Here is a 27,939-nt window from a genome sequence, read left to right as displayed (position 1 = left end):
AAGTTATTTCGCTAGAATAACTGCCGAATAAAAAAAAAAAAAAAAAAAATACAATGAAAATTAATTTCAGAAAATTAAAAATTAACAGCATTATTCTGAGGAGTATTGGCTTTTTATTATACAAAGGGCATATTAACATTATTCATTTGGTAAGTTGCACCTTTTTTTTTTTCTTTTCTGTTTTCTCTAGTAACGGCTGAGATATTTTTTTTATTTATAATAATTAAAACGATACTCTGGTAAATAAATATATGACATAACAAAAAAAACGAGTGTAACTAGATCACATTAAATACTAGTATATACGAAAATTGATTCACTATTTATAATCTATAGCAGTCTGTAAAATTAAATGATTTATTCACTTGATTATAAACAAAATAATTAGGAATACCAATATCGCAGTCAAGACTCCAATGGCTACCCATTGTCTCCGATCTAAAACAAACGGAAAGTAACATCACATGCGCCACTTATAAAACTACGTAGTTTTTTTATTCGGTTAATTCTGTTGAAAAACAATCGATGAAATATGAAAACCACAGGAACCGATCTTCCCTAGTTTTTACAAATAATTCCAAAATTTTTCAATCATTCAAAAATAATCAGTGAAAATAACGAGCCCTTCTGGGAAAACATAATTAGTCCGAACATTTGGCTTTTTCTCAAGTAGAATTATTGATGTACCAATCGCAATTGAATCAAGTAATTTGTTTGGCAAGTATCCGACAACTCTTAATACACGTGTTTTATTTTTCTCTTCAATTCTTCTATAACAAAATGACTGACTAAAACTTCTACATTATTTTGAACGGATGTCCAGATCAAACCTACGTTAGTTCTATTTAATATATACCTATATAAATATGTGTTTATATAATCATAGCGATTAACAACAACGTTTCCTATACCTATTTACATACAATATGAATTTGTGTACAAATTTTTGTAACTTCAGGTCTGATACAACTACTGGTACTTAGAGTATTTAAAAGAAATCCGATGCCGTTTGCCGATTCATCAACCTATTATTTTGCCTACGATTATAACTTGAAAGTTTGTTATACATTTCAACGAACGTTTAACCGCCATAAAACAGCTGCGTACCACATGACATGCCTACTACTCGACCATCATTCGGAACCACAAACGTCAAACTATTTACTGTCGTTACAGGTTGTATGGTCTAAAGTATTCTTAGAAAAGAATTAATTTATAGTTTGGTTCATTCGTTTGTTATTTAGCCGGATAACGTAAAACATTGCGCAGGGCACTAGTTTTTCTCCTTTTATATATATATATTTTTTGTCCTCTTAGTTTCTTTTTCCCCCAAATTATATGCGTGTACCAAATGTAATGCACTCCGTGATATTGATCAACGTATTTTGAATTATAGTTCAATCATCCAGCGAAATTTGAAGAATATTGGCGTGATAATTGCCTCCAGGTTAAGTTAGGATTCTGATGTCGATATTAGAATTTTATTTCAAAAAAGGAAATGAGATTTTTAAAGAAAATTTTGTAGACGACGAGTCGCATTTGTATAGGACTCGCAGCTTAAATTCATAAGGTTGGAACACATTTTGTAGATTATTCTTTTCTAATCCGCGGAACACAAAAAACAGTTTGTTAAAGTACTAGACAAAGAGGATAGAGAGGATGGCTTAGAGATGAGATCGGATGCTGTTGACGTTGAGGTGGTGGGAGCAGGAATGTAATTGTTATAGTTACCATTGCTCATGTGGAGGACTTTAGCCATTTTTTTCATAGTCGCATCCAACTTTGAATCCGTAACTTCTAGCTCGTTTCCAAAATCATCCAGCATTCTGAAAACAAATTAAATTACAATCATCCATTCATATGGAATTATAGATATGGAATATTTGAAAGACAACTAATATATACACAGCCTGTTCATCCAGTTCGGTATTAATCTGGCGAGACACCGTTTTCAAGGTACCGATACTCTCGCCGATCATATCCAACTGCTCGTCTTGATGATGCATCATCGTATCTTGCTGTTGCAGCGTATCCTCGAGAAATTGCCTGTTCGGACTGTCCATTTCATTTTCAAGTTTACTGTACTTTGTTGTTCCATGTGTGACCGGTACTCTTGCTGGACTATTGTCCAGTAATGGCTGTAATGATATCAGATCAGAAAAAAAATGCTTTTTCCAAATTATTCTTTGCTGATCATTACAGGAATATCCGTTGATACCAACCTGTCTAGCTGTATGATCACGGTCTCGACCTCTGCTTAAATTCATTTTCTCCTTCATGATCTGTAAAGACGTGTCACGTGTTAAATTCTTTGTAAAATTAGGGAGTGATTTTGTATACGAAATGAAGACTTCGGACCTTATTTGTATGGTTGGTTAGCTTACCTTGACCATCTCACGTGTTTTTTCAATGAAATTTCGTCGGATGGTCAATTCCTTATTATCGATTTTAAATTTATTCGGATTTTTCTCTACGATACGTGTGCATTGAGTTAAGGCTGATAGTTGAATAGTTAGTGGAGATAAACAGTATACCTTATTTCGATAAAATAAGACTAGATAATTGATGATTGTTACAGTAATTTGTTGAACATTAATTTGTTGGTTAACTTACGTGTCTTTACTCAGCAAAATACTATTCTCATTGGAGTAATTTTAAATTACGTACAGATTTTTCGATCATCACAACGCGTCAAGACATCACAGTTTATTTGCGAAACTTTGGATACGCACCGATTATTAATTGACTTTAACAGCTGATTTGATGTGTAAACATTCTAATTGTTATTTTATGCATTTTTTTCTTTTTTTCTTCCGCTTAGATCTTCGAATATTAAAGGATATAGATCGTGTCTTCGAGATCTTCTAGATCCCACTCAATGGATCTAAGAGCGTTTCGCAATTCGGTGGTAGTCCACTCAAGTTCTTCACGGGAAACCGGAAGTCCACCGACTACTGGAGTTGACGTTGCACTCGATCCATCTTGCAACTCTGTCCACCGTCCGTACAATGCACGTGTTTTATTGAGAGCTTTACACACCTCGCTAGAAGTATGAAAGAAGATTGTAATAATTCCTATCATCTTGAAAAACATTCCTTAAATCCCAGGGTTGGTTGAAATTTGTTTCTCATTTTCGTTTCATGATTCGCATTCATTTCTCATTCGAACTTGATCAGATTGAAATACATTATTTTTGTATTTTTCATTGTTGCAACTGCATTATTTCAAGTTCCAATAATTTGCAAACCATAATTAATCAGTATTTTCTGCCGTTGTATTTATTTAAAGATATTTTAAGTGGCTCTGGTTACACGCGTAGAATAAATCTTTAAAAAAAAAAAAGGAATATAATAATAAAAGTAACAAATACCGCCATATTCAATTTATCAAGGAATATTCGATAATCGTTACACATCTGTCAAAGCGTTATGATTGATGTTAATTTTTCTACATTAATAAGAATTCCATGTGATCAAGTCTCGTAATACGAATATTACAATCTATCGGTAATTTTGAAATGATATTTTCAGGGAGAGAATTTGTGGAGCTTGATAAATGGGAGGAGGGTGTAATGGACGTATTGTAATCGATTTGTTTGTGTTTGCGGAGAAACACATTTGTGACAAAAAGATTGAGGTAAATATTTAAAATTTTCTATGCCACGCGATATTATTGATAATTCATTATTGATATTGTAGCGAAACTAAGAACTGATAATGCCAGCCCCATTTTGTGTAACTTACTCCTTGACGACAAAGAAGGGGTCCCCTAGCGTCATTCCTTCCTCGAAAATTAAAAAGGAAGCCCTTCTCGCCTCCCCTTGGCACCCGTAAAAATGTTTGTCCGTAATTTCTCAATCATCGGGGGTAAATTAACAGATTATAATCCGCACGTTAGACTTAAAATAGACAACAATAATCAAATTGACACTTGCTCGCGCCCCACTGCTCCCTCATCATCTGGCCCCTTCGTTCATGACGTCTGCCGAATGCAGACGACTATTTATTCGATTTTGACGTTTGCGCCCTAGAAATGACCTCTAGATGGCAGTGCACGGATCGATGATGTTTTTCCATACCCCGACCGCGATAGGTCGAATCGCGGTCGAAACTCGCCGCCATCTTGTCCCCAAAATATCGCGAACGTTTCTCAATTGTTTTCACGTTTGTGGTCTCGTTGACGGTTCAAGTGTAGTTCGCGCTAAAAGTGCTTCGTGATATCAATTTTTCTCATTATCAATATCATGTCGACATTTTTTTACTATCGTGAGTGAGTTACATTGTGATACGGCGTGTAACACACCAGGTCGGAATTCTATTGACGTCGGAATTTGTGGAAACTGAGGAAGCCGGTGTCGTTCGATAGCAACGCAACAGGTAAAATTTTCAAATGCGTTTTTGTTTACCTCGATAGCTGTTACCATGCGTTCTGTTGCAACCCGTTTTTTGTCGGAACGTAAACGATTGATTATTGTTGAAAATCTGATGGATAATCATTTCCATCGTTTTATTTGAGGTTCAGAAAAGTTTGGCAGAAACGTGGTTGGGAATAACTATGATTTCTTTTACATGACTATAACGAATATTATTAAACCTTTTGTCTTTTCGTTTCAATATCAACGGAAAGAAGGGAAAATATCATCACTCACACGATATCTCATCGACACACGTAAACGTTTAGAGTTTTATTTTATTTATTTATTCATACTTTCTTATAAATATCTTAATCTCTGAATACTCCGATAATATCATATATATTTTATCGATTGCAACAATTACGTAAACATCTGAATAATGGATGAAAATTATTTTTGAATATAATTCTCCTATTTTATATGTATATCACGTTAATCACAGTGATAGCTGAATTCTGATCGAAGATACAATAGACTGTTGTATTTATTTTCTCGTTAAATAGGTATATATATATTTTACGCCGTCTGTGCCATTTGATTGATAGGTAATAGAAGCGACTCGATAACGTATACACTATATAGTTATTCAGTATAAATGCAGATTGTAGCGGAAGATATGAGTTAGCTAATAGTTAATAAATAATAACCACTAGGGATCTGTAACTAATTCATCTACTACGGAATCTGGTACCTAGGGAATAACTTTGATTGGTATTAATCAAATCAGCATAGTCCCCCTTCGTAATCGTCCTCCGGTTCTTCTTCTTTGGGAGGACTTTGATTCGGCTTTTGCGAGGGACTCGACGGCGCAACGTCCTCGAGTCCTTCTGCTCTTGGCACAGCTCCGGTTGTGGCTTTAGCTGGGGCTGCGTTTTCTACCTGTTGAACAAAGTTTCAAGGTTATTCAACCATTTATTACCAACAGTGAACATGTGGAGGTCATTGATGAATCGATTTTCAATTCCATCCATTAATATTACTTGATTAACTTCCGCCTCAATCGTGGCTTGGCTAGTCAGTTTAGTAGCGTTTGGAGAAATGTAAGAGGCCGTCGCGTTTGGTCTCACACCCGCTGGTGGGACTGCGTATTCTACCTGAGGGAGTGGAAGCCCTCTTGCTAGCTTGGCGTACTCGATGTCCATGTGCTTAATGAACGGACTGTTCAAAGCGGACCTCGCGGAATCGGCGTCCTCGTTGTCATAGGCTTGTAGTAACATCTCCAGTGTCTGGACCTGTGGGAAATATTTTTTTTTAGTATGTGTTGACGTTTGAACGGATCAATCTCTTCTTCTGTAATAACTTACCTCGGGCGCGTCGCAATAGTTTCCCCATTCTTTGAAAGCCTTTTCTGCCGCGACTTGATCTCCTCGTGCAAGTTGTACCAAGACAAGGGCTACGGCTAATCTTCCCACAGACGGAGTGTGATCTATTTGTTGATGCATTCCAATTTCCCTTCGAACTGCGTCCGCGGCTTGGTCGTACATCCTTAATTTGACCAAGATTCTAGCCACTTTGCTCATATATTCAGCCGCTTGTCGTGGACTGTCTTCACCCTGCAATTTGGTCCATGATTGAGTTCTTCTTGCCATTTTTTTTGCGCCTCTAATGTTTTTATACCATAACTACGTCTGCTGCTCGCTTGAATAGCTCTAATGCTTGTTCAGGTTCGGTTGATTCCAACAATTTGGCTGCTTTGTCCAAAACTGTGGCACCCGATTCAGGCGAACCGTGTTGTTGATACAATGTACAGGCAGAATGCGCAAGTTTTGGTACTTCTGATAAATTTCCTAGTTCCTTGCACACCAGTACTGCTTGCTCAATGCTCCTATAATCCAAAATATTTAGTTGGAACTTTGAAAATGTTAAATTTCTATTCTCTAATTTAAAGCTAGTGAGACTATACTTACTTTGCCGCGTGGAACCATCTGTTACATTTATTAAGAAATTTAATAGACAATGAGAATTTATAACAGAACAATGATACTTTGAAAAGGATACGATCTGTTTTGTTTGTGGCAATCGGAGGCCTTCAATAGGCATTCTTTACATTGTTGAAAAGCCTTTGCGTTCCGGAAGCAGGTTGCTGAATAACAAAAAAATTAATTTGTCAGATGCGATGACCCATTGTCATAAAAAAACAATGAATATTACTTACCGGCGTGGGAGTATTCATCGGCAGCTATTTCAAAATCAGGTCTCCACTTTAGGAGCGATGTTTTCAAACTGGAAAATATTAACACGCACGCGATAATTATGGGCTGTGTTTTTTTTATAAATCAGGGTGGGTATAGATTTTCCCTTAATCTTTTGGCATTCACCCTACCTTTTTTCGGCCTGCCGAATGTGGGCCATTCCTTCTTCCATTTTCGACATTTTCTTGCGAATGTTGACTCAGTTTTGTTTCGATGTTTATTGAAATTGTTGACAGCGAGATTACTGTCAAATTACTGTCAAATCAATTCACTTCTAGTAATGCAGACGACGTACTGCGATGTGTAGCGACCCCTTTAACGTGTTCTAAAACCAGTTGCAATTCTCGCAGAATTATCTAACGGATTTGGACAAGACGCACAGTTGGCGTTCTCGAACTCCATTATATTTCTCATGTTTTTAATACCTAGTTTAAATTGCCCGGTGTACACAAAATAATGCCACAAGTCACCTTGTCGAAGAAGTGCTACATTTTTTCACTCGCTAGAATAATCAATAGTCATTTGTTGGCTCGAATTGTTGATTCCCAAAGAAGTCAATCTTTGTTTTGCTGAAAGTAAGTGCATTTATTATTATTTCAACTATGTCTGGTCTTACTCTGCATGCAAGCTATAACCTCAAAGATTATAAGCCATCCACTTATTTATCTTGCTCAGGTCTTTCTCTCAACTACACGAAGTTATTTTTCCAACTCTCTAGATGGCGGAAAGATTAGAAGATTTGAATCTCCCCAATGCAGTTGTGACGAGAATAATCAAGGAATCCTTACCAGATGGAATAAATATTGGAAAAGAAGCACGTGCCGCAGTGGCAAAAGCTGCTTCTATCTTTATTCTTTACGTTACATCAGCTGCGAATACAGTAGCCAAGAAAGGAAAAAGGAAAACCATCAGCGGTTCTGACGTAATTCAGGCTATGGAAGACATAGAATTCGATCAGTTTATCGAACCGCTTCAGGAGGCGCTGGAAAATTTCAAAAAATCCCAGAAAGAAAAGAAAGATGCAACCACAAAGAGAAAGCAACAGAAAAAAGATGACGAAGAGATGGAAGAGGCTGCCGGTGAAGATGACTAATTAAATATTACCTCCTATTTTTTATACGCTCTATTTAAGATTTGCATTATTTACCTCATAGGCTATGTGTAACTATAATACTTGTAATCAATTTTGTTGCACCTACGCTTTAAACTTTTTATTTCCCCCCAACTTCTTTAATCCGTCTCGTTACTCCCGGCAATGTGACAGTTTTACGAATAATTGTTACACCGCGTTATAATAGGTATTACGTAAACAGTCTCAGAAAATTTATTAATAATATATAAGACAATATTGGTGTGATAGTAAATCGGTTACATAATATTTATGCAGAGATTGCTCATAGGAGTGTGTATTTTATCGAGTAATATAATATTTATAGATACGTGTTACGATGAATTAACGGTATGTCAATGATTAATTGGTAAAAATAGCTTTTTTTAATTGTGGTCGCAAACCGTGTCGAGAGAGAATTCATTTATTCGATTTCTTGATAAACATAGAGATTGAAAAAAAATTTCACATTTATAGCTTGATCAAAGAAGTTGAACATTGATCTCTCGTTGCAAAATTCATTAAAAAAATTTTCATTACTATCCAAAACGTGTTACATAAATGGCAAATAATTTGCGCCTCTTACTAACGTCGCTAAACATATCACTTGGATCGATCATCTACTTCGTTTCAAAGTTGTTACGTGTTACCTATCTAATATCTCAGTTCTGTTTACTTACAATCTGTAGATAAATACCGACACCATAATGTTGTGTATATATAATAATGTTTATACGTATCGTTATATGTATATATGGCACTTTTATTTTATCAAAATGGACAAACAAAGACTAGTACTCGACTATTCACGGACATAACATAGTAATCATTGACTATCTAATTGTAAGTAGCAGTCGTTAGCGGCTGCCATTTTTAACAATAATTAGGTGAATCAAAATGTTTTTTAACTGCTCAAAATTAAATGCTAAGCTAGTCGTAAATCATGGCATCTCCATTCGGTAGTCATACATTCTTATGAAGTGCGGTACATCATATTTCAGCGATAGTACGTTATTATTTTTTTAATTTAGAATTATTCCGGATAGATTCACTTTTTGCATCGGTATGTATTTAAAATACTTACTTGCATCAGACTATCCACGTTATAAGATTAGCTTAAATACTTTTGTGGGACGTATAAAGAATCCCTCAATGAATATCATATCTTTTAATAATTTCACTCTTTGCAAATCCACTTGCTTAACGAGACATCGATACGTGTTTTTTTTTTTTTAATATAATTGAACTATTCCTTAAAATTAAGGCAGAATATTTTCACAAGCCCAAGTTCACGCTTTTGCGATATAAAAAGAAAAAAAACCAAACAAGATTCGATTTATGCAAAAAAATTAATTATTTTTTTTTCCTTTTTGTTTTTTTTTCGTACACCGAATTCACGAATAAATTTAACGTTGTTCAACAATTGTGCGAATTTAATATTTTCGAAATTCACTGCGATGATCATGTTGTCATAACGCGTATTCTACGCTTCACGGCACTTCTACACATCGGGCACTCCGTTGATACTTTATTAGCACAATTCGCGCAACAGCACATGTGTCCACAGGGAAGAAAAATAACTTCACACTGAAAATTAAAATACCACGTTACAATCTCCATCCATTCACCGATTATAAATTCGAATATTTTCGGACTTACGCTCAAGTCTAGGCAGATTACACAATCCGTGGTATTGATACCCTGCATATCTTCAGTTTTATTTGTTGTGTCATTTACGTTAGAAGTCGCAGCAGCTTCCTCTTCTGGGGGGGCGCTTGCAGCTGGTAGTTCATGCGAATGTTCGGTAGCATGTAACTTCTTCTCCTCTATGTAATTCTCAGTGGCTAGAATGATGGCTTCTCGATCGCTAGGACTCTTGATTCCAGCCTACAGAAAAAACATTTTCATTGCATCAAATTATTCTATTGATTAAATATCTTCGGTGAAAGGTTGCTTCATCCTTTCTCGGTGAACTTTGAACTTACCTCTATGAGCTGAACGTCCGTGACGTGAGGCAATAATGAAGGTAGTGTACTCAAAAATGGGAGACAATGCAGCACTCCGGCGATAGCTAAGTGGCGAACCAACATTGGTTCAAGCGTTTCCAGTAATCCTTGAGGTCTGGTTTCCATCAAAGATTGATACTGCATCAGCCAAAACTGACTGCCTCTTCTTGTCATCTTTGAAAATGAGAAAATATAATCAGAGGTCTTCTTTGCATTTGAGTAATTACAAAAAAATTGGCTCTCACATCTGCATGTCGTTGTTGGGCGATTTGGTTGATAGTTGCGATGAGTTGTTCTCTTCGTTTTTCTTGCTGCTCCAATAAGTCCATCAGAATAATGCTCAGAGTTACTCTTTTGTCGGCTATGTCATTCTGGAAGTAAAAAATATTGCAGTAGCGAGTCTTTAAATGGAGTAAAATTTCAATGGTAGGGTTGCTCTGGAAAATGGTTCTCACTATTTGTTGATTTATTTCTAATTTTCGTCTCTCTAATTCGATCGCGGTGAGGTTTGCGAGCTGTGCCTGGACCAGGTTTACTTGTTGAACGATGCTCCAGGAACGTGTGTCGCTACCCTCGAGCAATGCAGCAACGGCAGCTTTTTGCAACGCTTCATCTTTGCGTAAACTGACAATCAAATCTTGTCTCGTTCTCTCTTGGTCTTGTACTATCTGCGTTAGATGTTCGTTGTTTCTCACTTCCCTGTAATAGAATAGCGAGTTGAGGTTGAAAGTTTTCTCATTTCTACGTTTCTCTCAAGACTTACAAGCTCAAGAGAGATTGGGCGGTGTAATCTCGGAATTTGGTGTATTCAGCCAGTTTTTGCTCCGTTAGTAATTCTTCTCCCAATAATTCTTCCATAGCACCTGATCGAAAGAAAATAACAAAGTTAAAAATCTTATGCAAAATTTTTGTACCGTTCCAATGTCGAATATTACATCATATTTTCCACTTACAGAGGGTATCTTTTGTACGCAAATTGAATTGTGCGGAGTGACACGCTGAGAGTAATTGACTTTCTTCAAGTTTTTCTTTCTCGAGAAGCTCCGCTTGACTTTGCCTCTCGTCTTCGCTGTTTCTTAAGAATTCTTTTATCACATTATCGGCTTCTCGCTCCGCTAAAATGTTAGCAAAAAATTACAAACCCTTGATTTTATTAATTAAGTAGGTAATGAACATCAAAATCCTCACTATTATAGATGTAAGACAAAAGGCGCGTTCGATTACTGTCCCTCTCCTGTTGAACTTTTTCGATCTCCAGTTCCAATTGAGTCTGTTGTAGCGCAAGATCCTCCAGAAGCTTTTCTCGGTGAGCTTTGAGCGAAGACTGTAACTGGTGTTCGTACTTTTGTTGTTCTCGAATATTCCTTTCCACTTCCAAAAGGGCATTTTGTCGGTGTTCCTAAACGCAAAGCTTGTCGTCAGACGATAGTTTTATGTCGTGATTCAAACTTTGAATAACTCAACAAAGGTTGCAGCGATTAGTCACATTAAATTTACCGAAAATGAAGCAACTCAAAAAAAGCGACATCCGTTTGATGTAACATTTAGTTAGCAGTTCAACTCGTCTTATTACTCATTGACTCTCACCTTGGGTGAAAATTAACATTTTAGGCTTTTTGAGAAAGGTGAATTCAGAGAGGCACATCTACGTAAAGATAAATCAGGCATACTTGCATTTTAAAATATAGTGTCATGTTTGGAACGTGTCAGGTAAATAAGGTGATGCGATAAAATGATTCAAGCGTACAAAATAAATATAAACACATGCCTTGTTTTGTTCTAGCTTCATTAATGTGGCCTGTAAATAAAAATAATAACATAAACTATTGCGTGACAACATCAATCCATCGATAACTGTTAAGAAAATGAACCTGAATATCATTGTCTTTATTCTGGTAGCTCGTCCATTTGTCTTCAGAGTTTAAATCGCACTCGACATCCGTTTTTTGTATCACATTTTCCGGTTTATACTCTATTCCACATTCTCTTGCCAAAAAAGCAACGATCACGATGACTCCACCGGAGATTATATCCTGAGTTGGATACGTGAGATTCAATCCGTCAATATTTAGTTCGGATAGTAACTGTACGTGGCCCAAAGATTTCGGTAATTTATCCAAATGCTTATTGTGGCTTATGTCGAGCGCGGTGAGATGTCTCAGATCTCCGAGCGACTCGGGTAAATATTTTAAATTATTATGAGCAATGTTAAAAATGGACAAATTTGTTAGGTTCAGTATTTCCATTGGCAGCTTTCTTATGCTGTTATTTTGTAGATACAACTCCTGAAAATAGAATTTTAATTACAAGTCTTTATGTCATTGTTACTACTTCAAGCTATAGATTACCCACTTTGAGTGACGTAAGATGCATTATCTCGACAGGTAAACATGTAAAGCAATTGTGACGGAGATCCAATACAGTAAGAAGCGATAGATCGCTTAAGGCACCACCTCCTGAGAGAGTACTTAGTTTGTTAAATTGCATCCATAAAGCCTTTTTCCTAAAAACTTTGCACAGCGAATATATCCCTGACGGAACATTTTTTAATGCGCATTCAGATATATCGAATACTGGTTCTGGATTTTCTCGAGCCTGCAATAAGTTAGAAGGAAATATGTTTCTCAAGTTTGATTCAGAGAATCATTATTTTATTTGTAGTTCTAAATGTGTGAATCACATTTTACGAAAACACCTCTCCATTTCTGTCTTGGAATGGAATTACATCATGTATGTTTAACATTTGTGTCAACAGGAAATTCATCCAATTAAATTTTCCCCTGATAGGTGTTTTGGGCGGCTTAATTATCAATTATTATTATTGTTTTTTCTTTTTTCTATCTACGTGTCAAATTAGTTATAGTGCAATCGACAGGGCTTGGCGTTGAAAACAGAATGATCAAAGGTGCTAATTTTTCAAATATGAATCACGAGGGATATTAAATGTCAACTACGTTGTTGTTAACTTACCAGATATAATTTGTGCTCGAGTCGAGCTTTGTAGTCGACGTTAACTTTATTTCCGTATTTTCCGGGATTCGACATGATTGACTGAATTTTATAACAGCAACAAAACATAACGTTATGAAATTAGCACGTGTCATCGTGCCATCGCTAAGAATTTATGACATTTCCTACCAATGTTTAACACCCTCTAAATAAACTGACCCTCCGATAAACCATCCGTGCGCTGACCGATCCGTCAATTTTATAAACATAAACCACATTAGACATGTAGACAAGAAAATATTCAAACAACAGCTGTTAAACATCCATCGGTAAACAATCTCCTACTTTTGCAAACGATAAAACAGGTTCTATCGACAAATGGTACAGACGCTGAGTAGTTTTTATCCCCCATCTCGCGGTCCTCTTTTTTATTTATTGTTCATTTCTTTCAACTCGTAGATCGAGTCACTCACTGTTATAACGACTGTTGCAACAAATTACATTTTTCCCCCTACACGTACCCACCAATGAATCAATTAATCAACACATTTTTTTTCATATCGCAATAACAACAAGGTAATCGTTTATTGAGCAATATCAATACAATATCAATAAATTACAAAATCAGTATTTAGTATAACAGTAACAATAATACTTTGTTTTTTTCTTTGGTTTTATAAATAATAGACACACCCTAATATACGTTGATGATATCCTGCTGGATATTTTCTTCAAAAATCAAAATTACATGAGAAATGAGAAATATTGCTTATTGGCAAATACGTACAGATATTCAGTACACTTTATATGTACACCTACAATTAACAACAGTCTCTACACTTCTACAGAGTGCAGTCATATATCTATATATTACCTATAATTCACGTTATAGTTACATTGTATATTATATCTTCTAAAAATTAGGCAGTTTTTACCCAAAAGCTCGTTTAAAACTAATCAATAATCGGGCTTTTTTTTTTTCTTCCTTTACTTTTCTATTCGGGTTTTCTTACAATTGCACGCCTATATTATACCTACAATTCGCTCTACACTTGAATCTTTGAAAGACGAAATATCCCCTTCGCTTTTTTCAATATCATCAACATCATTTCAATATCATCAGAAATATGTGTAAAGCGATGATAATCATAATAATAATACGTTAAGGGCATATATGTCGATTTTCTCGTATATATACACACACGTACATATCTGTTGTAATATATATCTATTGATCGAGCAAAAAAAACAAGCCGATCAATCTCTATTTTTATATATGTTTCTTTCTTATCTTTCTTCGTATATTTCCACGTCGAATCCGACGATGCAGTTCCATATATAGATATTTCAGATAAATGAAAGAAAGGTAATAAAACATAAAACATAATATTTCGATATCGAATGGCACGTCAGCAGTCTGCCGCGGTTTCTTTTTGTCGTAGACGATACTCCGTCGGCGTTAACATACCCCTGTAATTAGAAATAGTGTTTAGAGAAGAAAAAAAAAAGAAAAAAGGGAAGAAAGAAAAATGCGTATGATTCGGGTGCGATTTATTCTCCGATAAGTCGGGATACCTGAGAACCGTATCGAACGACACGTAGACCCCTTTGTCGCACATTCGTTTGTAGAGGTGCCAGCATTCGCGTTCTTTCGTCGTTTGAAATTTCGGCTCTGACGATGACGACGCGTTAGTCGCGCCGTCGGATTCCAAGATTATCTCCGCGCTATCTCCAGCGATTTTCGTGTCGATCTGCAACAGAAATATTCCGCACATTACGTTCGCGTCGCTTACGGACATGAGATCACAACAAACCGCGTCACGAGATAAGGAAATTCGCGACTTCCGAATATTCTACTTTTTCCATTTTTTGATCGTCCTCACCTTGACGACGGGGAGCTCGTTGCGGGTACCCGGAAACGCGGAGTTTCCCCTCACGTCGTTCGAAGGCCCCTCGTTCTCGCGATTTCGCGAAATTCCCGTCATCTCGCTCGCGACACCCGCAGCGGAATTTAGCTGACCGTTATTGTTGTTGTTGTTGTTGTTGTTGTTACTACCGCCACCCCCGTTGATCGATCCGTCCTCCGAATGTCCGCTGAAACAACGTTAAATAATCCTCAATTTCCCGGCCTTTTTTTTTTTTTTCTCTCCTAACCGTAAGACGGATCTACGACGATCTGTCACAGGCGGGGGGGGGGGGGGGGGGGGGGATGCTTAATATTCCCCCTTCCCCTGGAATTGCTACAATCTCCCGAACGAACGTATATTTGATCGATAATTGTCCCAGTTCTCTACTCTCCTATATCACATCAACACACTCGAGAACACGAGACCAAGAAAACAACGACACTGTACGCCGATTCTTTTACTAGAAAAAAAAACAAAACAAAGTGTCTCGCGCGGTCACCTTGTATGTACTTGTGTATATGTATATGTACCGTTTATGAACCTGATCTTTTATTTTTGTAGAAAATTTCATGCCAGGTCGCGATTTATAATTTGTCGCCGTTTTTCTTGTGTACGTTAATTCGTCTTATCGCGTTTTTTTTTTTTTTTTCACATATTCAGTTTTCTTTTTTTCTTTATTTACATGGGTCGTCGGGGTTCGGTGTGGTAACTTTTCTTAAGTTTGTTAACCAGGCGTGTCTACCGAATTCGATCGATCGTCGACTATACAAGGGTTGAAAAGATAGAATGAAATATAAAATACAGTTAAAAATTGAAAAGGAAACAAATTACGCGACTCATAGGCGTGTAACGTATAATAGTATGACTACAACTTCGTCGGACGAACTTCAGCCGGTTGCAAAAAAATGATTAACCAGATACCCCGACAATATATATATATATGTATACGTAATACGTGTATAGATGCTACTCTGCACATTATGTCGTACTATGGAATGATCGATGATTCATAATACCTACTTCACGAATAACCAAGTATAAAAAAAAAAAATCAAACTCGCCACGTAATCGCTAAGCTATTCAAAATGTGAAAAAACATCGAAGAAAGGATAGATCAAAAAGAAAAAAAGAAAAAAAAATCGCTCTGCATATCAGGTATCTGTACATATGTGTACATATGTGTACATATACCTGACACGTACCTATATATCCACGTATCACGTACCGTGATAACGAATTTAATTTTTTCTTCCTTTTTTCACATTTAATCTACACAACCGGTGACGTTAAAGTGAAAACTGAGGGGGTTAACAAAAAATGGAGGGGGGGGGGAATAAAAAAAAAGAGGATTTTTTTAAATCAAATTTGGGTGTATATATGCGTGGGTACTCGTATCGTAGACGAATCTATGGAATTTCACATCTCTATCCTTTTTTGTAGGGGAAAAAAATTGCATATAGATGTAACACACAGGTATTGTGTGTCGTTAAAGTTGCACGCGGCCTTCGCGTTCAATTTCTCTATGTGCATACGCCACGGTACACATACATACGTACGTACGTATATACATTTCGTATGTATCGTACATATGTACGCGGTGGTGCACATACGGCCGATATGACTCACAAGTGAAACACGTTCCAGTTCTCGGTTTCTCAGGGTTGTGTCGTAAATCAGATGAGCCGGCTGAAATCGAAGGTAAATTCACGATCCTCTCCCTCCTTCCCCCCCCCCCCCCCCCCCCCCTCAAGTTATTTTTCTTCCTTCTCTCTCTTCTTTATCCTTCGTACCCCCGAATAAAAAAACCTCCTCTCCTCTCCCTCTCTCGCGAGCTTTAGCGAATTTAAAAGGACGACGACGACGGGAATACGAAAACTATATAGCTCTAAATTGTATATTCTTATTTCTCCTTCGCGGATTTTCTATGTTCGTATATTATACACACAATCTTGTACCACCTAGATCCTTGGCGCCGAAGGATTTGCATACGACCCCCTATTCCCCCTCCCTCTCCCTCTCCCTCTCCCCCTAAGTATTTTCAACCCTCGATGTTGTCCTGCGAAATCAAATATCGTTGCCTGTATTTTCTTTTCTCTCTCGTTTTTTTTACCCCCCCCCCCCCCCCCCCCCCTCCTTCCCCCCCAGCGCCGATGCTACGAAAAATGTCATTCTTACCTATCTCGTCGTTGTATCGTGCTGTATAAAAATAATTAACGTGAACTTAGTTGCGGACAAAAGAAAAATGAGATAATAATAACTCACTAAGGACGACCGGGCGGCGTGCTTCTGGTACGTAAAAGTCTTCGTTTTTTATCGCGAATTGGATCGCCGATTGGTACAGCCAGGCATCGTTTTTCCCGATCGGTTACGGGGGTTAAAATAGTATCCTCGGATTCTTTATCGTTCGATTCGTCGTTGCTCCGGGTGATCGCGGCGGTTGTCGGGGTGGCGAAGGGGAACGTCGTCGCGGTTGCACCCGTTGCGTTTGTCGTCAAAGTCGACGGAGACGTCGACGTCGTCGTCGTCGTCGTCGTCGTTTCCTCGGATCTCCAAACGTTCGCCTCTTCGGGGGTAGGCAACGCACTTCCGCCACCCCGACACACCACCGGATATCTTTGCTGACCGAACACTCCGATAACTCCCCATTTTCGGTTGTCTTCCCTCCCCTGCGTCTCCTGCTGATTATTGTCCCTCTCTATGTCGAAAGAATCCTGATGCTGGAATGACACTGAAACGAAATATTAACCGTTCTAAAATATCGATATGATTAGATTCGATTCGATTGATATTATTATAATTAGCTACATTTCTTCTCTATTTCTTATCCTTTTGTTTTTTTTCTCTCTTTTTCAATTTTTCTAAAAATAAACCGTCACGCTTTTGTAAATCCTTGGTTTTTTTTTTTTTTTTTTCTAAATGGAAGGCAGGAGAACAGCGTTGGTTTCGAAGCGTTGAAAACCAGAAGAAATTTTATGGAAATATTGGTTAAATTTCTATAATCCTGTGTATTGTATAGGGTGCGAATCGTTATCCTTCCGTAGGTTATAGTATATCAACGCGATACGTAAAGTGAGAAACTTTTTCTTTCCTTCACTCTTCTGCCTTTTTTTTTTTCTTTTCTATTTCTTTCTTTTCTTAAGGAAGTTAACACTCAACTTTATACATATGTATAACGTACAAATTCTTCCGGTTGTTTTGCCGTCTACGTGTACATAGTAGGTATATACACACGTGATGGGGGGTGGTGTATAACTCAATTATAAATTCAACCCTTTTTTCTTAGCTTTTTTTTTTTCGTTTGCGGTTCGATTTTAATCGTGATATAATTCAAAGTGATTTCAAATTACGGAAACCAGGTTTCTAAATCTCTCGAATGGTTGAATAACGTTTGTTTTTTTTTTTTTTTGTTTTTTAGTTTGATATTTTTTTTCTTCAATTAAATAATACGGTATAATTTATCTTGTCTTCTTATATTCGTGCACTAGATGTATCAAATGATTTTATAGAAAAGAAAAATAGTTTTTTTGTTTTTTTTTTGTTCAAATCTTATTGTAAAAATTGAAAGAGAAAAAATAAATCAAAGTTAGCGGAATACGTTTTGCAAATTCTATCACGGAAATACGATTTTATACGTACACAGGTAATAAGATTGCGTTTGGGTGTCGGTGAAAACAACGTAATAGAGTCAGTCCGCAATTACGTTGGTGAAAATCTAGTGTGTGTCAACTTTCGGAATGCGATAGCTGTGTAAGGGTTGCGTGTCTCTCGGTTATATAATATCCTAATTAACTCGCAATTATTATCGCCACTTTGCCGTCCGACACCGTTATCTTATATAACAACAATAATAATAATAATTTATTCAAACACCGCGCGTTCGAATTTTATCGCAAAATCGCCGCTCGCTCGTTCGCCGACTTTCAATTCTATTTCCAAATTTTCGAAAACGCCGTTAAAATTTCCGTCAATTGTGTGTGTTTTTTTTTTTTTCTTTCCTTTTTTTCGACGACCCAAAACTCACCCGATTTTATCGGTTTCCTGAGCACGGCGGCTACGGCCTGACAGCAGCCGGCCGACGTCTTTATTATCGGTGTGGTCGTTAGTTTGTTGCGCAGTTCGTGAATCAGTTTGTCATCTCTGGGTGAATTTCGATCGATGTCGCTGTCGCTGTCGGCCGAACTGACCAGCGAAACCATCGTCACTACGTCCGCGTGCTTCGAGGACTGGGTCGTTTGACGATTCTTCGCGAACGATTTCCTCGACCTCCCTTCGACATTCGCATCGTTTATATCCACCTCGAATTCGCACGTTCCGTTCGAATCGGCGGCACCGGCCGACCCCTGCTGATGATTAACGCCCCCCGATACCGATCGACGCTTGCCGCTTTTGGCGCGTCTTTTTATCGGCGCTGATTTTATCGCTCGATTAGACGGAATCGACGCCCTCGTCGTAAGCGGCGGCTCCGATGGCTGCGGCGAGCCGGCGGCGGCGGCGCCGCCACCTCCGGCCGTCTCGGATTTTATATCCCGATTTAACGCGAGCGACGAACCGCCGACGATCGAAGGTGCGTCGATTACTATGCTCACTTGGGTTCTAACGACCGTCGAATTTATCAAGGACGAGGACGACGACCTCGAGCGCTGGTTCAAAGGAGGCGCCGAATTCGTACGGCGGGTCCTCCCCTCGGACTGGACCAGCGGAAGGAGGAGGCCCTGCTCCTTGGTACTTCCGGTCTGACGTTCGCGACGCGTTTCCGCAAGCGGAACCGCCGGGGGACCCGCCGAGCTGCTCGATATCCTGTTACCGTTCACCGAGTTGTTGGAAAAGTTGGCTCTCCTCGCCCTCGCGTCTTGATCCTTCTTTTTGTCCGGCTGCTGCTGCTGCTGACAGCCGTCCGGCGGATCTCCGTTCCTCGAATCTCGCGACGTGACGTTATTACACGTCACGGTTTTCCCGCAGAATCCGCGCGATTCGTCGACCGTCTCCGCCGCGGAATCTCCCCGCGGATCGGCGGCCGCCGGATCGTCGTCGTCGTCCGCCGCCTCGCGGTCCTTCCGCTCCGGGGATTCGGATTCCGGACGCTCCTCCGCGTTCTCATCCCGCGTTTTCGTCACTCTGACGGACGCCACGGGGGTCGGATCGTCCCTCGGGATTCCCGAGTTTTTCCGACTTTCCGCCGCTTTCTCCTCCTCGCCGACGGCGCCGGACGACGGCCTGGAATCGCAGCCGGTCTCCACCGCGTTGTGGGCCAGAAATATGTCGATGTTAGCCCGGTTCTCCTCCCTCTGTTTCCAAGCGAGCCGCAGCCGTTCCGCCAGTTCCTGTCTGGAGTAGAGAATCGAGGCCTTTTCCCCGATCGGCGGACGGCCCGTCGACGCCTTGCTCTTCGCCGTCGGTGGCCGCGGTTTGCCGGCTATTTGCCTGGCGGTGGGATTCTCGTCCCACGCGAGCCGTACCTTCGGACGATCCGGGTCCGGCGGCTTCGCCTCGTTGCAGTTGAGCCGCGACCTGATCGGATTGGCGAAAACTTGGAGCGGCTGTTTATCCGAAGCCTCGGCGGAACGCTGACGTCGCACTTGTTGCCTCCTGGGGGGTTGCTGAAGCGACAATTGACGCACGGGACCCGCGGGACGACGTACCGTCGACATCCTCTCTCGTCCTCCTCACGCTTCCGCTTCCGCTTCCGCTTCCACTTCCTCCGCACTTCCGCTAACAGGAGATCCTAGGATTCTCTGTACTCCGGGGACCGCCGGATCCTACCGACTCCTTCGTCCTCATTTTTTATCGAGAATTTGACGTCGCGTTTTTACATAAGATCCTCGACGATCGTCCTCGTTTCAAACGGATCGTTCGAACGGTGAAATTTTTGGAAACAATTTTCAACGAACTCGGCGACGCGACGTTTCGGACATTTTTTTTTTTTGTTACCGAATTCGGAGATAGAGCGCGCGTGTGCGTTCAATTTTTTTCTTTGTAACGAAAGACTCGGAAGAGACGGGAAAAATGTTTGACGGCTTTTTTTTGTCTTATCTCCCCGCGGAGGAGGCGACCTCCCAGTCGTCCTGGAGTCGCTGCCAGACGCCGACTAAACCCCGCCGCCTATTACTAACTTCTCCTTTCCTCCTAGCCATTGTTCGGTTACACCACCCTCGCTGCACCCTTATAACGGGGGTTTTCAACCCCCGTCCATTTATTTTACCCTCACTTTCTCCCCCCCCCCTCCCCCACCCCCTTCCCCCCCCAGTCATCCTCCTCCTACTTCTTCTCTCCGCGCCTTTCGCCAGGACTCTTGTACCGCCTTCATGTACTTTTACTTTTGTGTATATTTCGAGGACGGGCGGACGGGCATGTAAAGCACATGAGTAAATACAACGTACGTATGCATTGGGGTGGGTCAAAAAAAACTTCTATTTTTTTTTTTTTTTTTTTTTTCCCTCATACGTACCGCATATCGGAATTCAAATGGGAATATCTTCGAAACGGTTCGAGTAATCGAAAAAGTACAAGAGACCATTTTTGTAGAGCGTTAAATCTCCTACAATAATCAACGCGGCTGATTCGATAATAATTATTACTCATTGTCGGTAACAAAATTCCGAAAGAAAAATTGATTTAAATCGTTAAATTCTTCAATTTTTTTTACCTCGAATATCTTTGAAATGGGTGAGATTTATTCGAAAAAGTCTAAGAGACCGTTCTTGTAGAGCTTTCAATTTCCTACAGATATCGACCCGAGTACGGGCTTAACAAGCTATCGGTGATAAAACATGACTTTTTGGATATCGAATTGAATTGAAAATAGAAATCGATGACGAACGGAATGTTCCCATTAATATCGAGAGCCCGTGCCGGGTGTGTCCTTTCCAAAGGTGCCTGGCGACAAGTTTTTCTGTGTGAGATTCCAAAACAAAAAAAATAAATAAATAAAAATAGAAGTTTTCTTTTTTTTTCACCCACCCTAGTACGTGTGTACACATGTGCTGCGAGGAACGCTTTTCGACACATCGGGAGAGAGACGGTCCCCGCGAACGCCCGGACGATCGGGGGGTGTACGCAGGATCCAAGATCACGTGGAGTCTTCGTAGGTTCGCGTATGTGTGTGCGCGCACGTGTGTAGACGTGTAGATATACTAAGCTAAAATTTGAGTAAACTAACTAAACTAAACTCCCAGTAGTCACTTGTTATTGATCAAAAGTTTGCCTCCTATCATCTGACAGCTTGTTGTCCGTAGTTACCATGGCATCGCTCACCGATCATTCAAATCGTTCCTCCTCCACTACTGCTACTACTACTACTACCACTACTACTACTACTACCACTTGTTATAGGTACCGTACGTTCGCCTCGGTCGAGCTAACAACTCTCCTACGTTCCTATTATCTCGCCCTCTCGCCCCCCTCCCCGCACGCCTCTCTTTTAAAACACCCGAAAAACTTTTGAGGAGTTCGAATGCCGCCTTATCGTACGTATGTGTACGCGTGTAACGTATACGTATGTATTATCTGTACATAGGTACCTATCTATACTAACTACCTATCCGCACCCCTGAGAAGTCAGACGGTTTACACATATAAACTTAAAACTTGGGGGGAGGGGGGGGGGGGGGGGGTTGCAGAAAATCAAGTGTGCCAATTAGAAAACTCTATTTAATCGCTTTACCTGATCCTTGTCTCGATCGAACGACGATCACCCCCCCCCCCCCCCCCCCCCATATTCAAATTCGAATTTTCCGTTTTACTCGCGAAATTCTTCTATATAATCTATTTCGCGAATCGCTTCGATCGATAATCGATTATTTATCTCCACCACGTTAAACGAATCTCTACCTCATTTTTACATCGCTGTACAACCGAGACGAACTCAGCGAATTTCAGCGGCGCATGGAGAAAACTTTTTATCTTTCTACCGATGTACGGAATGAAAACTTCTTTAAAAACAAAAAAAAAAAAGCAATAAAAAAAATAACTCGGTTGGCACGATTTTACACAGATCTTATATACCTGTATGTATGTGACTGTTTTTTTTTTTTTTTTTCTTCTCTTTGTTCCACCGAGCTGGATTAATTTCTCGTAAAGATTGTGCTGATAGAGTTTCAGCGAAACGAAAATAATGTAAGGATTTTTTTTCTTCTCCCTTTCTTTCGCTTTCTCGTTTCTCAAATCAGACGAGATCATACGTCACATGAGTGTACAGCTGTGGTAGAGTACCTCATATTTTGTAAAAATTTGAAATGCTTTTATTAGAAAATTCAAAGATTGATCGAATTTTGTCAGTTCGCACGATATACGTACATCGATTCTTCGTCTATTTGAGAAGTAAATAAAATTTGCCAATTATTATTTTTTTTTTTTTTTGGTTCGCAGGATATCAAGGATAACGATGTGCAGCCAACGATCGAATAACACATCGGATAACGGAGGTGACAAGGAACGTTGTTTCGCCGTCGAGGAATCCAATTTTCAAGAATATTTGCCGAGATTAAAAATATCCTTTTATTCTTGTCGCAAGTATTGCAAAAAAAAAAAAAAAAAAAAAAGAAAAAGAAAAAAAAATCGAACGAATCGCGCGCACAGCTTTTGATTATTCGTCCTTATAGCTCGATATATTTGTGTGTGTACGACTTGGTCGAGAATAACGACGGTGGAGATCGGCTGCGTGCCCTCGAAATATTGCTGGTGAAATGCGTGGCGTTCTGCACCTCGGAAACGGTCGGCGAAAACGTTTTGAACGTTGCCACTCCGGTCGCGAGGAAATTATTCTTTCAGGTAGTTGAATCGAAAATCAAACAAAGATGAAATTTATTGAGATTTTTATTCTTTTTTGTTTTTGCCAATTTATCGTTGTAATTTTTTGCTTTTTCTTTTTTTCTTTTCTTTTCAGACCATCGAGGATGCGGAGCGGCTGGTGGTGTCCTCGGCCGCGGACGATAAAGTTCTTGACGAGGTCAGACGCGGCCTGGAAACTTGCGAAAATTTATTGGATTATTTTCTCCGTTGTATATCGAAGCTCGAAAAGTTCGAAAAATTGCCCGTCTCAAAAGTGCGAGGATTTCTCGATAATCTAGTTGAAGTTACTCGGCGATCCTTCGAACACGTCAGATCAAGGTACAAATTGTTATTTCGATTCCTTCCTTCCGCGTACATATTTCGTTGTTTTGTTTTTTTTTTTTCAATTTTTATTTTCTTTTCATTTACAGCGAGGAAACGTACGGTTCGGTATTCAACGAAATGACCGAAAAATTGACGAAATTATTTCGCAAAACTAACGAAGTTCAAAAATCATTTTGCCAATATCTGGAACGTTTCGTCACACTGGGCAAGGACGAGGCTCGCTCGGAACTCGCGGTTCTGGAAAAAGGTCGGTGTTCGAAGATGACGCTTTTTTAATTGTGAGTCATAAAAAAATAACGACGTCGTCCCGCGCGTAATTTCAGTCGTCAACCTCGTCGGCGAGAGCTGCCTGCTCGTCGACGGACTGGACATGAAAACCGTCGCGGAATCCTGGCAAGGTTTTACCAAAATTTCCACATCGCATTGCAACGAATTCAAGAGATTCTCACCGTCCTGCGTCACACGGCATCTCAAGTCCCTGGCGGACGCCGTGAATTCGTCGGTTCGAAAAATCGTCAGTCTGGTGAGTGAGGAGCGCCAAAGAAAAGAAAAGAAAAAAAAAATCCTCTGGAGATCAGAGACCAGGTGGAAAGGAAATCGATTCGATTAATTGTATGGAAATTTTATTGAAACAACGTTGCGCAAGGTATAACTGTGCGATATCATAACAAGAGATTCGATAAATATTCTAAGATCGTTCGGTTTTATAATATAATATTCTTAAATTTCGTTCGTTGAAATAAGTATCGGTGGGTGGTCGGATGGGTGGGTGGTTTGGTTTCTCGAAACCGGAAACGTCCGGACGTCGGTCGTTCGCCTTTTGTCGAACGAACTTCCTCCCCCGGCTCGAGCTCACCGGGCGCCTGCATCCTCGATCCATTCGCAGACCATCTCGTTGTCGTCCCAAATACATCTGTAACCCTCCGAACAGTGCCTGGTGCACGGTCTTTCCGGTTCGCAATGGTTACCGTGATGATGACCGTGATGATCGTGTCCAGGATGATGATGATGATGATGGTCGTGGTCGTCGTGTCCAGGATGATGATGGTGATGGTGGTCGTGGTCATCGTGTCCAGGATGATGGTGATGGTGGTCGTGGTGATCGTGTCCAGGATGATGGTGGTCGTGATGATCGTGCCCAGGATGATGATGGTGATGGTGGTCGTGGTCATCGTGGGGATGATGATGATGGCGGTAATCGTAGTCGTAAGGATCTTCGTAATATCCGCGGGGATCGGCGGTCGCTACGGTGAAGTAGCCGACGCCGAGGATGGCGGTGATCCAGAGTAGAGCGAGGAACGTTGGGGGCCTCATTTTTCGGGTTTCGGACGTACTTCGTCTCGTCGAAGGGTATTACTTTCTAGCTCGTAAGACCGCGCGCGCGTTAACTGAGCGGGTTTTCCCTCGTTTCCGAATCCGTCGTTCCCACCGGTGCTATTTAAACGCATCTTCCTTCCCCGTGTCGTCATCGCCGGATGGACGAAATGACGGGTATCGGCTGTTTTCAACGACAATATTTTTCGCTTTCACAGCTGCCTCTCTCTTGTATTAAACGCATCGTTCTCTTATTTACCCAGCTAACGCCTGAAGAGGCTCTCTATTTTGGTCACGGGTACACATAACGACCGATCGCGGCCTCGCAAACGAACGTCCGCACGGCGTACGCCTCGGTCCCTTGTTATTGTTTACCTATAGGGGTATTATGCATTTCGTAATGTTTGTATTTTCACACAATGTTTCCGTATACGCAGAATACCGACAAGAGGCTCGCCGAACGATCGATAAAGCTGCAGAAACATTTTTTGAAACTACTTCAGAAACTCTGCTCATCTTACTCGGGATGTTTGCGCAACGACCAAGCAGCCACGGCCCTCCTCCGACTCTCGGTCCAGCTTCACAGGTTCTTCATCTCTGTCTCGATCTCGTTACTTTCCCCATTTTTCATTTTTCATTTTTCATTTTTTCCAACGAAAATATAATCTTCCCAATTCTAACCGACCCCCGTTCCATATTTTCGGACAGGTATTCCCCGTCACGTTTGAAACACATCGACATCGCCGACGAGATCAGGGAGTCGTTCGTCGCCAATCTCACCCCTGGGGTGGATCAGTTATTGGATAGCGTTCTCAAGGACCGAGATTTCCAGGAGGTTTGTTACCCGGGGGGGGGAGGGGAGGGAGGGACCGAGCGACCCCGTCGCCCCGTTTTTTACCAAATTTTTCATAATCTGTTTCAGGAATTTTTCAAATTCGAAACGAGAGAAGCGCCGGACGACCTACTGGGCTATCACATCCTAACCGTCGCTGTAATCAATAAAATAATCGCGAGCGATAACGAATCGCGTTTGCACACCTGGCGAAAACATCCCAACGATATCTTGGAAGTTGCCTTGGCGAACGTCGACGCCCGTGAGCATCGTCGTCGTCATTATTATTATTATTATTATTGTTATTATTACGCAGACGTTCGCGGCGTCTTCGTTGATTCGCGTTAATCATGATTTCTTTTTCCACCACGCAACCCCCCCCAAAGTCGGAGATGAGCTTATTTTGGGTAAAATTTCCATCGGAATTTTGTCCCTCTACGAGGCCACGTTGGCGTCGGTTTGCGGGGCGGTCGTTTCGGCGGAAGAGGAGGATTCTTCGACCTTGGAAATTTTACTGTTGAAATATTTACTCGGCGGAAATATTTGGTCCTCTCTGCTCGCTGCGGACGTATGGTGTTTCATCAACAAGTCAGTCGAACCATCTAAATTATTGTTGTTGTTGTTGGTTTTTTTTTTTTTTTTTTTTTTTTTTTTTTTTATTTATTTATTTTTTATTTTTTCAAATTTCCAACGTCGACGGATTGTATTGTTATCGTTGGTTGTAACGAAAATGCAGGTCCGCCTCGCCAGATCTGAGCTACGATCACCTGTCGTATTTGATGTCGGTTTACGAAATGTTGGCGACGAGTAGACGAGATTCGAAGGAGGTCGTGATTCTGGGTAATCTTATATCGAGATTGTACGGACTGTCGGTTAGCGAGACGAAGAACCGTCTGCTGGACAAATTTCGGATAGTCAAAGCGCATTGTTGGAGGCCGTTGAAAAATTCAATATCGAAGAGCGACAGGATGTTCCTGGCCGAACTGACGTCTACGGACGCTGAAAATATAACGGAAATTTGGAAATCCCTGACCAATCAACCGTCGACCGCCAATTGGTACAGACTCGTGAGTTCGCCGTTCGTAAACACGATCGAGAAAAGAAAAAAAAAAAAGTGAATTATTCCATGTTGTTTTTTTTTTTTTTAATTTTTAATTTTTTTTTTTCAATTCACTCCCCATCGAACGCAGATAAATCAGTTGACGGTGATAGGGACATTCAACGTAACCGAGAATAAAAACGTCGTCAAAATAATAGCCGAAATATGGAAGTGCCTGGTCAAATCTATCGACGAATTCGACGGCGTTCATTTAAATTTGATAACCCAATTGATCGTCGCTCTTCTGGAGGCTACCCAGACTATTCGTGGTCACGACGAAGAATTATCCTCCGTAAGTAGAGCTCGATTCAATGACGACCAATCCGAACTTCCGACGGACGATCCTCTTCATTATCCTTGCAGATCCTGACCGCTATGGCCTCCATGACACCGAACGCGGGGACATTTTTCCGCTCCTCCGTATCGAATTATCTGAAAGAATCGACGGAAAATTTCGGCCAATCGGGCGTGGGGGTAACGAAGGCCCTGGGAAAGCTTTATTGTCACTTGTTGGAGGACGATAATTCATGGTCGCGAGAGGAGGCTCTCGAGAGTTTCGCTCACCTGACCAATACCTGTTACAACGAGGAACTCGTCGGAGGAATCGTCGACATCGTGGCCGGGATACCTCAGATCCGCGAGACCGTTTCGCTTTACCTCTCTCGTTCCCTGCCTACGCCGCTCCCCGCGGGATTTTCGTCGATCGAAAAAAGAATCGTGGAAATATTGAGATCGCACGAAACCAAGGGGGGCGATCACACCTGCCCGGTCACCGTGGGATACCAGAGAGAAGAAAAACGTAGGAAATTGATCAGCGAGGACCGAGTTTCACCCGAAACACCGGAGGTCGATCCGCATCTGGAACGTATCCTCGGAATATCCAAGGACGTCGATCATTTGCTGTCTAAAAAAGACGAGCTCTCCCGTTCCTCGTTGGATCGGCTCGAGGAAATATCAAGAAAAATTCTTTCCAATTTTAAATAATAATCCTCCTTCTTCGAGCCATA

At 40.6% G+C, this 27,939-nt stretch overlaps 6 protein-coding genes across 13 annotated transcripts; 2 read left to right on the top strand and 4 right to left on the bottom strand.

Annotated features, from left to right (window-relative positions):
* Positions 1-93: 93 nt before the first annotated feature.
* Positions 94-3,997, bottom strand: LOC105693274 (syntaxin-6). 2 transcript variants are annotated; one of them, XM_012413101.3, is made up of 7 exons: positions 3,744-3,997; positions 2,844-3,043; positions 2,385-2,479; positions 2,223-2,282; positions 1,906-2,138; positions 1,732-1,826; positions 94-438 (listed from the first exon to the last, which is right to left on the bottom strand). In XM_012413101.3, the coding sequence occupies exons 1-7, from the start codon at positions 3,776-3,778 to the stop codon at positions 362-364; spliced, it is 795 nt and encodes a 264-aa protein (XP_012268524.1). In that variant the 5' UTR covers positions 3,779-3,997; the 3' UTR covers positions 94-361. The 2 variants fall into 2 exon arrangements, with proteins under 2 accessions (XP_012268524.1, XP_012268522.1); XM_012413099.3 differs by having other exon boundaries at positions 94-1,826.
* Positions 2,952-27,939, top strand: LOC105693257 (uncharacterized protein C1orf112 homolog). Of its 3 annotated transcripts, XM_048659429.1 has the most exons (14): positions 2,954-3,108; positions 3,531-3,636; positions 22,941-23,061; positions 23,196-23,342; positions 23,458-23,681; positions 23,774-23,934; positions 24,011-24,210; positions 25,439-25,587; positions 25,710-25,836; positions 25,924-26,095; positions 26,220-26,421; positions 26,570-26,900; positions 27,024-27,224; positions 27,296-27,939. In XM_048659429.1, exons 3-14 carry the CDS (start codon positions 22,957-22,959, stop codon positions 27,914-27,916), a joined length of 2,640 nt encoding a protein of 879 aa, XP_048515386.1. In that variant the 5' UTR covers positions 2,954-3,108; positions 3,531-3,636; positions 22,941-22,956; the 3' UTR covers positions 27,917-27,939. The 3 variants fall into 3 exon arrangements, with proteins under 3 accessions (XP_048515388.1, XP_048515386.1, XP_048515387.1); XM_048659431.1 differs by lacking the exon at positions 27,296-27,939 and having other exon boundaries at positions 2,952-3,108; positions 26,570-26,890; positions 27,024-27,079; XM_048659430.1 differs by lacking the exons at positions 2,954-3,108; positions 3,531-3,636 and adding an exon at positions 4,144-4,376.
* LOC105693273 (gamma-soluble NSF attachment protein-like) lies at positions 4,898-6,925 on the bottom strand. 2 transcript variants are annotated; one of them, XM_012413096.3, is made up of 8 exons: positions 6,738-6,925; positions 6,570-6,637; positions 6,413-6,497; positions 6,322-6,339; positions 6,032-6,239; positions 5,719-5,967; positions 5,509-5,646; positions 4,898-5,293 (listed from the first exon to the last, which is right to left on the bottom strand). In XM_012413096.3, exons 1-8 carry the CDS (start codon positions 6,785-6,787, stop codon positions 5,138-5,140), a joined length of 972 nt encoding a protein of 323 aa, XP_012268519.1. In that variant the 5' UTR covers positions 6,788-6,925; the 3' UTR covers positions 4,898-5,137. The 2 variants fall into 2 exon arrangements, with proteins under 2 accessions (XP_012268519.1, XP_012268518.1); XM_012413095.3 differs by having other exon boundaries at positions 5,395-5,646; positions 6,738-6,880.
* LOC105693275 (DNA polymerase epsilon subunit 3) lies at positions 7,007-7,804 on the top strand. 2 transcript variants are annotated; one of them, XM_012413102.3, is made up of 2 exons: positions 7,007-7,181; positions 7,325-7,804. In XM_012413102.3, exon 2 carries the CDS (start codon positions 7,325-7,327, stop codon positions 7,697-7,699), a length of 375 nt encoding a protein of 124 aa, XP_012268525.1. In that variant the 5' UTR covers positions 7,007-7,181; the 3' UTR covers positions 7,700-7,804. The 2 variants fall into 2 exon arrangements, with proteins under 2 accessions (XP_012268525.1, XP_048515398.1); XM_048659441.1 differs by having other exon boundaries at positions 7,282-7,804.
* Positions 7,908-12,932, bottom strand: LOC105693272 (E3 ubiquitin-protein ligase LRSAM1-like). 3 transcript variants are annotated; one of them, XM_012413093.3, is made up of 12 exons: positions 12,691-12,932; positions 12,073-12,315; positions 11,592-12,005; positions 11,489-11,518; positions 10,909-11,119; positions 10,674-10,835; positions 10,484-10,583; positions 10,176-10,419; positions 9,966-10,091; positions 9,700-9,894; positions 9,374-9,601; positions 7,908-9,301 (listed from the first exon to the last, which is right to left on the bottom strand). In XM_012413093.3, the coding sequence occupies exons 1-12, from the start codon at positions 12,796-12,798 to the stop codon at positions 9,176-9,178; spliced, it is 2,187 nt and encodes a 728-aa protein (XP_012268516.2). In that variant the 5' UTR covers positions 12,799-12,932; the 3' UTR covers positions 7,908-9,175. The 3 variants fall into 3 exon arrangements, with proteins under 3 accessions (XP_012268516.2, XP_012268517.2, XP_048515389.1); XM_012413094.3 differs by lacking the exon at positions 11,489-11,518; XM_048659432.1 differs by lacking the exon at positions 12,691-12,932 and having other exon boundaries at positions 11,592-12,031; positions 12,073-12,212.
* Positions 13,368-20,658, bottom strand: LOC105693256 (hyphally regulated cell wall protein 3). Its single transcript, XM_025746279.2, has 5 exons — positions 18,598-20,658; positions 16,839-17,304; positions 14,553-14,763; positions 14,245-14,420; positions 13,368-14,139 (listed from the first exon to the last, which is right to left on the bottom strand). The coding sequence occupies exons 1-5, from the start codon at positions 20,222-20,224 to the stop codon at positions 14,079-14,081; spliced, it is 2,541 nt and encodes an 846-aa protein (XP_025602064.2). The 5' UTR covers positions 20,225-20,658; the 3' UTR covers positions 13,368-14,078.

Source organism: Athalia rosae, chromosome 8 (assembly GCF_917208135.1).
Source record: "Athalia rosae chromosome 8, iyAthRosa1.1, whole genome shotgun sequence".
NCBI classification, from domain to species: domain Eukaryota; kingdom Metazoa; phylum Arthropoda; class Insecta; order Hymenoptera; family Athaliidae; genus Athalia; species Athalia rosae.
The sequence above is the reverse complement of the archived record's forward strand: the minus strand, read 5'-3'. Positions and strand labels throughout refer to the sequence as shown.